Source organism: Tamandua tetradactyla, chromosome 1, assembly GCF_023851605.1.
Source record: "Tamandua tetradactyla isolate mTamTet1 chromosome 1, mTamTet1.pri, whole genome shotgun sequence".
Lineage (NCBI taxonomy): Eukaryota > Metazoa > Chordata > Mammalia > Pilosa > Myrmecophagidae > Tamandua > Tamandua tetradactyla.
In genome coordinates this window covers 57,487,839-57,500,178 of record NC_135327.1, presented here as the reverse complement: position 1 = coordinate 57,500,178, position 12,340 = coordinate 57,487,839, and the positions used below count along the sequence as shown (strand labels likewise).

Sequence of the window (12,340 nt, the reverse complement as noted above, 5' to 3'; positions counted from 1 at the left end):
AAAGTTGAATTTGGAAAATGTGAGATGAGTAGAAGCTGTATTAAGACATTCAGTGATTTTTTTTTTTTTGAGAACTTTCTCTGTTTTGCAGTTTTAATTCTTTCTTTTTCTCTGCATTCTCCAACAGATTCTAGTGCCAGAGAGTCCAATTTCACCAGACAAAGAAGAACTCGTTAGTTTAAAAGAAAAACCTAACCCCCCAAAGGAATTTGCTAAGCCTCCAAAATGTATCAAAAATAGCAGTCAAGGAGACAGAAAAAATAGTCAGCTCCAGGTAAATGTGGTATCAAAAGAGTCATATAAAACTACCCTAGATCAAATTATTGCTGTATGTAAGTACAGAAAAAAGCAACTAGAATTTATCTATTAATGACCTTGATCGATCAAGTTACAGAAGTCCCCCTGCCCTGACTTACAAATGCAGAAAAAGAGATAATGTGTTTTAGCAAATTAAGTGAATGTGTAAGGGTTGGAGGATAGGGGTGGTAGTGAAGGACAAGGTATACTATACCTTAACACTTGGAAATTCCAAATTAGAGATATATAGGAGAGTAATTCCCCCTTTTAAAATGTATTCTTTCTGTTATTATCTTTGCATTTGGCTATAATGTAGAATACAAATTTATAACGTAATGTTCTGTTTATTTACATGAGGAAGCAAAGTGTTAGGTTCTTTTTCCTCCTCATCCATTATGTAGACTACATCCAATGGAAACATTTTTTGGCCTTCTCTAAACCTTCCTATGGTACTTGGGATTGCTGATAGCCTTCTCTTAAGGTCTTTTCCTTCTTGGACTTCTATTTAAGCATCTTAATTCTCTTTGTACTATTTACTGCATCAAAATATATTTTATATCTCTACTTCCTAAATGTAGATTTGCCCTAAAGAGTAGGTCACCAGTCTTCTGACCATCTCTATCTCTTTGCCTCTTCCTTTACAGAGCTTTTTTCATGTGCGTAATGGCAGCTTATATCTTTGTCACTTACCTCAAATATATACCTATTGCCAGACTTCTCTGCAAAGTTCTATAGCTACACTTCTACTCAACTCTTCTGATATTTCCTCTTGTATATCTTCAAGTCCTTTGTTGAAGTCTAACCCCAAACTCTTTATTTTTTGCCTCTAATCTCCATCAGCCTTCATAGTTCAGTAATGCTACTATTGTCTTTTCTGGCAATAATTTTGATTCCAGCTCCTTTCTTCCCATGTCAAATTAAAGTGCTAGTGTTTGTTCTTTCACAGTATTGCTCACATCCTTTTCTCCTTATTCTCTCTGTCATTAACTCAGCACAGCACACCTAGATTAATACAGTAATCTCCTAATTGGTCTTTGACACCATTGTGTCATGCCTTGAGTACCTAATTTTTTTTTTACTTTTTTATTGCATAGTATAACATATATACAAAGCAAGGAAATTAAAAAGCGATAGTTTTCAAAGCACTCTTCAACAGGCAGTTACAGGACAGATCCCAGAGTTTGTCATGGGCTACCATATGATCCTCTCAGGTTTTTCCTTCTAGCTTCTCCAGAATATAGGAGGCTAGAAGGCTTAAATATTTTTATCATCACAATCGACTTTTTTTCCTTCTTTTTTGTGTGAAAAATAGCATATTACAGAAAAGCAATAAATTTTAAAGCTTCAGCATCACAATTAGTTGTAGAACATATCTCAGAGTTAGACATGGATTACAATTCCACAATTTTAGGTTTTTACTTCTAACTGCCCTAAGATACTGGAGACTAAAAGAGATATCAATTTAATGATTCAGCATTCATTTTATTTGTTAAATCCTATCTTCACTGTATAACTCCACCATCATCTTTGATCTTCCCATCCTTCTCTTTAAGGGTGTATGGGCTATGGTCATTCTAAATTTTTCATATTGGAAGGATCTGTCTCTAAAATGGGGTAGGGAGATGGAACTGTCTGATGTTCTGAAGAGGCTGGGCCCTCTAGGTTTCAGGACTTATCTGGTCCAGTGACCCATCTGGGGGTTGTAGGTTTCTGGAAAGTGAGTATCTTATTTTATACACCACAGATTTTTCTTGAAATACCATTATCATGATAACATTCTTCTGCCCAGAATGTTCAGGATCTGTGTTTATTACACTGATTCTAAATTTGACTCAGTTATGAGACCTTCTGAAATTTTGTTTTGCTTGGTCAAAAACACTGTATGTAGCCTCTCCTTTAGTAAGACTGTTTTACTACCTCTTTGTATAGCATGTTCATTCTTACCACTAGACCTTCATTCACATTGTCTGTTCCTCTTTAACTTTACCCATCTAAAGCATACTTAAATTTGCAAGTCTCAGTCCATTTTCTTTTTTTTTTTTTTTTTTTACTGTATTAGAATCCTGATGGGTACTTTATTGCAGTCTTAGACCACCTACCTTACTTTAAACATTGAGTCATAATAAGTCCTGGAAAGGTCTTAAGTGCACTAAAGTTTGAAAAACACTGCCCTACTGTTAAGTACTCACTATTTTCAGTAATGATTAGCTATTTGAGACATTTATATGAACAAGTGTCTTTGCAGGTCCCATTCACTAAACCACTAGGAACTGTAATTTCTTTAAGCAGAATCTACTGAATAATCTAAGAATTCCCTTTCTTCTTGTCCTCCCTACCCTTTTCCCACACCCCACATACTTTTATCTATTTTACAACTCCATCAATATTTTTATCTCTCTTAGGGGCAGATGCCTTATTGAAAGGAGCTTTCCTAAGCCCCTATACAATTATGTCATCATCTACCCTTTTATATGCCATCCTTTGAAACTTTTGCCCTCGAATCTCCTTCTTCTGCTTATCTACTTCTGTTTTCTTATAAATCATTCTGGGATGATGTTGGAGAATACAAATCTTTATTGGAGCCATTAGCTTGTTCGCAACTATGTCTGAATTCCTGCACCTACTTTTTTTTTCCACAGAAGTTGAAGGTTTAAAATATGAATGACCATCTGTTTTCAGCACCCTCCAAAACTGGCATTCCTTTGTTCTTCCTCATGCAAAAGCATTTTTTAATTTGTACATTTAGTCACTGTCATTGGGTACTCTAGGCATTCCTAGATTATACCATCTCAGTCTTTATCGTCTATCTTTCCTTCTGGTTTCATATGTGCGCCCAGTCCTCCTCCCTCTATCATTCTCACGTTCAGCTTCATTCAGTGTACTAACATTTTTGTGCTACAATCAGGTAATATTGTGCTATACATTTCTGAATTTTTACAAGTAGTCCTGTTGTACCATCTGTATCCCTTCAGCTCCAATTACACAATCTCCACCCTATTTCTATCTCCTGATAACCTCTGTTCTTGACTGAAATTCTCCAAGTTCACTCGTTAGTGTTAGTTCATATCAGTGAGACCATATAGTATTTGCCCATTTGTTTCTGGCTGATCTCACTCAGCATAATGTCCATCCAGGTTATTACGTGCTTCATCATTTCATTCTGTATTACAGCTGCATAATATTCCATCGTATGTACATACCATAGCTTGTTTAGCCATTCATCTATTGGTGGACATTTGGGCTGTTTCCAACTCTTGGCAATTGTAAATAATGCTGCTGTAAACATTGGTGTGCAAATGTCCATCTGTATTCTTGCCCTCATGTCCTCTGAATAGATACCTAGCAATGGTATTGCTGGATCATATGGCAATTCTATACTTGGCTTCCTGAGGAACCATCAAACTGCCTTTCACAACAGTTGTACCATTTTACATTCCCACCAACAGTGGATAAGTGTGCTTCTCTCTCCACATCCTCTCCAGCACTTGTTTTCTGTTTTATTGATAGTGGCCATTCTGGTGAGTGTGAGATGGTATCTGATTGTGGTTTTGATTTGCATTTTCCTAATAGCCAGGGAAATTGAGCATCTTTTCATGTGCCTTTTAGCCATTTGTATTTCCTTTTCTGAGAAATGTCTGTTCATGTCTTTTGCCCATTTATTAATTGGTTTTTTTGTCTTTTTGTGTTGAGTTGAACAGTCTCTTTGTATATTCTGGATACTAGACCCTTATCTGATATGTCATTTCCAAATATTGTCTCCTGTCGGGTAGGCTGCCTTTTTACTTTCTTGATAAAGTTCTTTTGATGCGCAGAAGCATCTAATATTGAGGAGTTCCCATGTATCTATTTCTTTCTTTGACGCTTGTGCTTTGGGTGTAAGAGCTAGGAAACTGCCTCCAATTACAAGTTTTATAAGATATTTTTCTACGTTTTCTTCTAAAAGTTTTATGGTCTTAGCTTTAATGTTTAGGTCTTTGATCATTTTGAGTTAACTTTTGTATAGAGTGTGAGATATGGGCCCTCTTTCATTCTTTTGCGTGTGGATATCCAGTTCTCCAAACACCATTTAATGAAGAGACTGTTCTGTCCCAGGTGAGTTGGCTTGATTGCCTTATCAAAGATCAATTGTCCATAGATGAGAGGGGCTATATCTGAATACTCTATTCTATTCCATTGGTCCATATATCTATCTTTATGCCATACCATGCTGTTTTGACCAATAACCAAATTCATATGGAAGGGCAGGGTGCTTCATAATATGCCTTAAAGTCAGGTAGTGTGAGACCTCCGACTTCATTTGTCTTTCTCGGGATATTAGCTATTCGGGGCAAGCACCCTGCCCTCCCATATGAATTTGGTTATTGGTTTTTCTATTTCTACAAAGTAAGTTTTTGGAATTTTAATTGGTATTGCATTGAATCTATAAATAAATTTAGGTAGAATTGATCTTAACTATTTTTAGCCTTCCAATCCATAAACACATGCCCTTCCATTTATTTAGGTCTTCTGTGATTTCTTTTAGCAATTTCTTGTACTTTTCTTTGTATAGGTCTTTTGTATTCTTAGTTAAATTTATTCCTAAATATTTTATTCTTTTGGTTGCAATTGTAAATGGAATTTTTTTCTTGATTTCCTCCTCAGATTACTTATTACTAGTGTATAGAAACACTACAGATTTTTGAATGTTGAACTTGTAACCTACCACTTTTCTATGCTTATTTATTAGCTCTAGTAGTTTTGCTGTGGATTTTTCAGGGTTTTTGGCATATAGTGTCATATCATCTGCCAAAAGTGAGAGTTTTACTTCTTCCTTTCCAATTTGGATGCCTTATATTTCTTTTTCTTATCTAATTGCTCTGGCTAGAACTTCCAACATAATGTGGAATAACAGTGGTGATAGTGGACATCCTTGTCTTGTTCCTAATCTTAGGGGGAAAGCTTTCAATCTTTCCTCATTGAGGATGATGTTAGCTGTAGGTTTTTCTTATATTTCCTTTATCATGTTGAGAAAATTCCCTTCTATTCATATCCTTTGAAGTGTTTTTAACAAGAACAAATGTTGAATTTTGTCAAATGCCTTCTCTGCATCAATCGAGATGATCATGTGGTAGCTTTTTACTCCAAAGGCAGCTTAGTCATCACAGACTGTTAATATAATTTACAAAAATATATGAACGTTGTAATAATGCTTAGCATTATGAAAGCATTCAAAAATAATCTTACGTAGATATGTCTCCAAACCTCATCCTCATGAAATAGAACAGGAAATTGCAAGTCATTGATTAACTGTGTAAACTCAACTTTTATCTTCATCGGTAAAACATTTTCATCTAATGTATGACAGTACTGTATTTCATAAATCTGGATATTCTATAAATATTCTTTAAAACAATATGCCTTAATTGTTTGGGTTGCCTATTCAATACCAAACATTGGGACAAAACCTTTCAAGTCAGCCAAGAGCACAAAAATTTATGGATATCATGTAGTTCATAAAAAAACATGTATCTTTTGCCTGTAGTCAAAGCAAAATATTATAAGTAAAATTGCAGGATATTTAATCTCAAAAAACAATGTGCATTTACTGTTTGTTTCTCATGGTTAAGATAATTACTCCAAACAAAAGAAAAATGTCTGAAGCATCAATGATTGTTCCTGGTACAGACAGATATACTGTGAGAAGCCCAATTCTATTAATCAACACATGTAAGTTTTATAGTCTTATACTATAATAATACTTGTTAGAAATCTTTTAAACAGACATCTTTAATTCAGGGAAATTCTGGACATGATTTACCTAGAGGATAATCAGTTGGTGATGTAAAAATTAATGAAATATGAACCACAAGTATCTTCTAATTGAAGGAAAGGTATAATGGGTATTGACATATAAACATTGTTCAAAATATTAGTATCCAGCATTAATAATTTATTGTGAAAAATGGGAGGCAGTATAACAATGATTTAAATGAGCCACTCAGGCCATTTGAGCTTAGTTTCCTACTCCCTGTATTTTGTACAGATTATCCTCTAGTTAAGTTTAGGACTAGTTTTTCCCAGTAAAATGGGACCAAGTTGTCTACCTTATAAAGTTGTTTAGAGGATTAAATAAGATTCACTCATTCAACCAGGAATTTTGTGAAGCATTTAGACAGTGCTTGATATATACTAAATGCTAAGTAGTTACTAGCTTCTCATACTTCTACTAGTCATTTTAAAAATGTCTTATTTAATCTTTATGACAATTTAATATTGATCTTTTGCTGCAATAACGGGATACTCACATGGAAAAACAATGAAATGTAACCCTGCCATACAGCATGCAAAATATATACATATATATATATTTTTTGACCTTCCATTTCAAAAATCCAACAAATTGTCTAATGTCCAACAGCCTCCTCAAATTTAAAAATTGCAAAAATGAATGAATCTTTCCACCTTCCCTGTCAATTTTCCCTCCGTTTCCTATCTTGGTTATTGGCATCTCTATCCATTTATTCAGTAAACTAGCAACTTGGGAACTGTCCTAGAGTCTTCCTTCCATCCCTCATCTGAAAACTACCTCATTAATAGCAATAAGTAACTAAAAAACAAAAATAAATCTAGCAGTCCTTTGTCATCCTTTTTAGCAACACCACGAAGAGGAAGAATTAAACCACCACTGCAAATGATGAGCGCTACAGAACAACCTTGTATTTCTAATGCATCAGAAAACGGAGTGAATAATGCTGTATCACTTAAATCTAGACCAGCTGAAGCAAGAAATAGAGATAATACAGACAAAGTAACTTTACATTGAAAGCATTTTTTAAAATAAATTTTTATCAAGCTATTATAGTTTGCAAGGAGCAAATGTCTCACTTTGCTTCAAGTATTGCCTTTTTTCTTTCCTAGATGTCTTTATTGTTCTTGAAAATAGAGTGAGGATTGTTCTGGCATATGAATAATTTACTGTGCTCACAATAAAACTCATGAATGTCCATCAGTATAACTCTGATTTACATGTTTAGTAGGAAAAAATGGACTTGACCATCATTCATTAGTTTAGCATACAAATGAATGTCTTCTCTGATACGGAAATGTAAAATATAGGTGGACTCTGTCCTCAAGTATCTCGAAGTTTAGCATGGGAATTAGAAAAATTAATATATAATTACAATATAATATAGGTGCTCTTAGATGTACATATGGGTGCAGTAGGAACCCAGTAGAGGTATGAGTGCCTAATCCCATAGCTGGAGAGGAAAGTGAAGAAGATCAGAACATGTTCTTTAAGGAGAGTGAGTTGATTTTTGAAGGGTCAGTAAAGGTTAGTCAAATGGATATTGGGGAGAATGGCATTCATTCCAGAAAGCCAAAGAGGCAGAGCTGGGAATGAATAAGAGAAAAAGGTATCCTATTCCTTTGGGAATAAGAGAAAAAGGATCAGAGATAAAGATAAATTTATAGATATAAAAAAGCGTTAAATTAGGCATAGGTAATAGCTTTTGTTTTCTCTATTGTGAGGATTCTCTAGAATTTTCTCTAGTGTGAGGATAGTGAGTTCTTGATGGGTATATGTTGAAATAGAGGGCTCAGGAACAAGTGAAGATTTTGAATAGCTACTAAAAGTTAAGGGATAGTGCTAATAATAATAATAAATACAAGTGTTAGGCAATGTTGAGAGCCCAGCTTAAACTTAAAACTGAGAATATAAATATGTATGATGTTCTTGAACAAAGCTTAGCAGCCTTGGTGCTACTGAAAAGAAAGGTGGGTGGTGAATTTTTGTTTTCAAATTGAAATCAGTGTGTGGTAGAAGATTAAGCTTATAAAAATTGAAGATATTAAAAAATCTCTAAGTCAAAGCAATGATTAAAAAGTCTATGTGAGTGCTCTTTAGTAGAGGTACTATTTTTGCTTGTAGTGCATGGCCCTGAATATTGTAGGATGATAAGTATTCTAGGCCTGTGCTTACTTATTGCTAAGAGAACCCTTCTGTCAGTGTGACAACCCAAACATTCCTACCTACATCCATACTTCTCCCCTACTACTGTAGAGAACTACTGGCTAGATTAAATAGAGAATTTAGCCAGGGTGGGGCAAGTATCTTAGATTAAAGGGTATATTTTTCCAAAATTTTTTTATTTTATAAGCTATGAGAATGCATATAAAGGATTGGAACAGGTTTTATGAAAGGAATCTAATAAGTTATGAGTTTACAGTTCTAAGCCTATAAAATTGTCCAAACTAAGGCATCCAGGGAAAGATACCTTAATTCAAGGAAGGCCCATTGGTCAGGTAAACCTCTGTCAGCTGGGTAGTCATGTGCTGGCATCTACTAGTTCCTTATTCCTGGGCTCTGTTGTTTCAGCCTCTGTTCCTATGGGGGTTCCTCACTTTGCTTCTCTAGGGCTAACTTCCATCACTTCGCTTTCCTTGGCTTTCTCCAGGTTCTGGCTTGCTTAACATCTCATGGAGACATCAGCTGGGCTCCAGGCATCTCCAAACGTCCATGTCTCTGTCCTCCAAGTGTCAGCATCTGTTCATCTGCTCTGAAGTTTCTGTTGGCTCATTCTCTGTCTGCTCTCTCTCTGTGTCTGCTCTCACTCTTTCCAAAATGTTTCCTCTTTTAAAGGATTCCAGTAAACTAATCAAGACTCACCTGGAATGGGTAGAGTCACATCTCCATCTAATCAAGGGGTCATACCCACAATTGTACATGCCACATCTCTGTGGAGATAATCTAATCAAATGTTTCTGACCTACAGTAGTGAATCAGAATTAAAAGAATCAGTTGCCCCACAAGACTGAATCAGGATTAAAACATGGCCTTTCTGGGGTACATAGTACTTTCAAACCAGCGTAGAAAGTAATGGCAGATTTTTTTTTTATCTGCATTAATTGTATATCTGTGGCTATGGGAAGAAGGAAGGTTGCTGCAGGTAAGAAATTGGATGGGCAATGATCAAACTTGAAAATAATTTAAGGGCAGGTGATGGTGGTGCAGTGGCAGAGTTCTCACCTGCCATGCCAGAGATCCGGGTTCAATTACCAGTGCCCACACCATGCAAAAAAAATAAATAAAAAATAGATGGTGCAGAGGGAATTCAGATTAAGAATTTTGGGGCAGGGAATGGTGACACAGTGGCAGAGTTCTCACCTACCATGCTGGAGACCTGGATTCGATTCCCAGTGCCTGCCCATGCCCCACCAAAAAAAGAAAATAATTATAATTTAGTATTTCACAATATTCAATCTTCTATGTACTCTATGTATTTCTATGTTTTTCTACATGAAAAGACAATCAGACTGAGATGAGTTATGAGATCAACTGCAGCAGGAGATGTTCCATGGAGGTTCTAGAAATGTTTTAGGATAGGCAATATTATAGAATGGGTATAACATTTACAAAATAGATATAAAGCAGTCCAAATTAATAGCAAAGCAAATTTATTTTAAAAGATTTTTAACCTTAATACTCTGCCTCTTGAGAGTTGTTTTCATATAATACATTAACTTAAGATTGTATTAACATGTTTCGTGTGTTTATAGCATGAAGGAACTGCTGAAGTTGTAGAAAAGACAGGAAATAAGGACATTGTTTTCCCAAACCAAAATTTTAGTAAGTACTTTTGGCTTAATTTCAGTAACTCTTTTTAAAAATGCATTATTCTTTTGGAGGTGCAAGGGTAGTTTAGTGGTATAATTCTCACCTGCCATGTGGGAGACCTGGGTTTGATTCCTGGTCCATGCACTTTCCAAAAAACAAACAAACAAAAATTCAAATAGTGCTACAATAATAGGAAACTCACATGGAAAAATAACAAAATGTGATGCCGCCAAACAGCATACAAAAAAAAATTCTTCTCTCTCTACTTTCCTTTAACCCCATCAGCTTTCATTGATTTGAAGGGGGGGAAAAAAACATGTATAACAAAAACATTCAACACTGGGCAAGGTATTTTGAGTTTACAAGGAACTCTAACACAGTCTCTGTTCACAAGAAGTTTGAATCTAAGAGGGAGGAGATCAGTCCATCCCTATATGTATACCTTTATAGAATTCTATACCAATCCCCATTTCACTTTACCAGCTACAGGAAGAAATTAAAATATGTTAATTTTGTTTATTTAGAAGAACTCCACAATATTGTTCCTGAGTCACAGGCAGTAGGAAGAACAGATAAACCTGTGTAAGTATAAGAAAACCCATCAAACCATTTAGCATATATTAATGTTATTTAAGTTTTAGAGATAGTAATGATTATAGCATTTTAATCATCACTCAAATATTATTTTAATAGGACAGTGAGGAATGTTCTATCTGGTTTTTCTAAATTTACCAACATAAGTATTTTCAAATTGAGAGATTTAACATGAAGAAAATTTTCTAATAAAGACTGAATGTATCGTTTCCCAGTGCCTGCCCATGCAAAAGAAAAAAAAAAAAGAGTGAATGTAATGAAATTTAACTTAATTCAAATGCCCAGTAGAACATGTAAGATATATTTAGATAGATATCTGAGTAGTGGCGTTAATAGTAATTTTACCTAATATTCTGTAATCAGACGAATTATATAATAAATTTAAACTTTCTTCATCACATAGGAAAATATTTCCATACCCGATAAATTGACAAATTGCTTTCAGTAAACATTGACTCAATAAAAATTAAAGTCTTATGTCAGAGTCAGTCATGGTCTATTATTTTGTAATATGTTAAACAAATGAAATTATTTCCTAGATTACCTGGTGTTTTAGACAACATCTGCGAAAATAAAATGCACTCCAAATTGGCATGTTGGACACCTGTAACAAATATTAAACTTTGTAATAATGAAAGAGCAAGTACTTCATCAGGAGACACATTTAATCAAGGTGAAGCATAGTTTTCTTTCTGTGTAATAGTAATTCAGGAAAGTATTCATTTCCTTAAATGTGTGTCAAACAGTTTAGGTTTTAAAAAATTTGACATATTATCAGTTTATTAATTTAATAAGAATTTGTTTCTTGTTTTCCTACTAGATGTTGTTATCAACAAAAAACTTACTGAACAAAAATCATCCTCTTCCATATCTGATGATAATTCTGAAGAACCAGGAAAGATGCAATATAAGAAAGATATAATGGAGCGTAAAGTAGATAAAGCAGAAGCTTATAAAGAAAACAGTTGTCAACAACTAAATTATCCTAAACATCTGGAACAGAAAAATATTGAAAATAGCAACCAGAGTGATTGGCATATTACATCTGAGACTACTTTTAAATCAGTTCTCCTGAATAAGACAATTGAAGAATCTCTGATCTATAGGAAGAAATACATATTGTCAAAAGATGTGAATACTGCTATTTGTGATAAAAGCCCTTCTCCTAGAAAAAATGTAAAAAGTCATAGAAAATCAGTGAAAGGATTGACTTCTGAACTTAATTCCTGTGATTTGAAACCAAAAAAAATGGTAAGTTTTCAGTGTATTTTGCAGTTTTGCATAATACACCTATTGAATAACATAAAAATGAAAGAAGCTTGATAAACTGCTGAAAATACAACATTTGTAATGTCTTGTTGTTCAACTCAATACTTAGGTTCTCTAAGTGAATACCTCCTTAACTCCTCAGACTCCTCTCCCTTGTCCCAGGCCTGATCAAGCAGGACTTGGCACAAAGTGAGCATTTAAATGTATATAGTGTGAATGAACCCTGAAGTTCTTTATCTCCTCTTTTTGGGTTCCTCTCACTTTGTGCCTCAGATCCTTTTAAACATGCATATAGCATTGTCTGTGTACCTTTTTTTATCATTCTTTATTTTTTTAATAAATGATTATTTTGGTGTAGTTTTTCCTCTGGTAACCTTTTTGAAAATAAGGACTATTTTTTATGCAACATTTGTTTACTTGCATGGTCTAGCACAGCTTTATATACAGTAGCATCTCAAACTTTTTTTGGATGAGTGCATTAAACTTTCACAAGGTTTTTCAAGAAAGGATATAAATAGAATAGAAAGACTGTCTCCTACTGTAACTATTTATCTCCATTGGAGCCCCTATAACAGTTACTGTAAA

General features: G+C 34.5%; 1 protein-coding gene across 6 annotated transcripts in view; it reads left to right on the top strand.

The window, feature by feature from the left end:
• SYCP2 (synaptonemal complex protein 2) overlaps positions 1 to 12,340 on the top strand; it is a 103,270-nt gene that overhangs the window by 51,944 nt on the left and 38,986 nt on the right. For all 6 annotated transcript variants that reach the window (XM_077116841.1, XM_077116826.1, XM_077116817.1 and 3 more), the window contains 7 exons: positions 128 to 274; positions 5,904 to 6,003; positions 6,930 to 7,084; positions 9,835 to 9,904; positions 10,417 to 10,474; positions 11,026 to 11,159; positions 11,307 to 11,737. In XM_077116841.1, the coding sequence (XP_076972956.1) occupies positions 128 to 274; positions 5,904 to 6,003; positions 6,930 to 7,084; positions 9,835 to 9,904; positions 10,417 to 10,474; positions 11,026 to 11,159; positions 11,307 to 11,737 (1,095 nt within the window). The remainder of the gene's footprint in view (positions 1 to 127; positions 275 to 5,903; positions 6,004 to 6,929; positions 7,085 to 9,834; positions 9,905 to 10,416; positions 10,475 to 11,025; positions 11,160 to 11,306; positions 11,738 to 12,340) is intronic.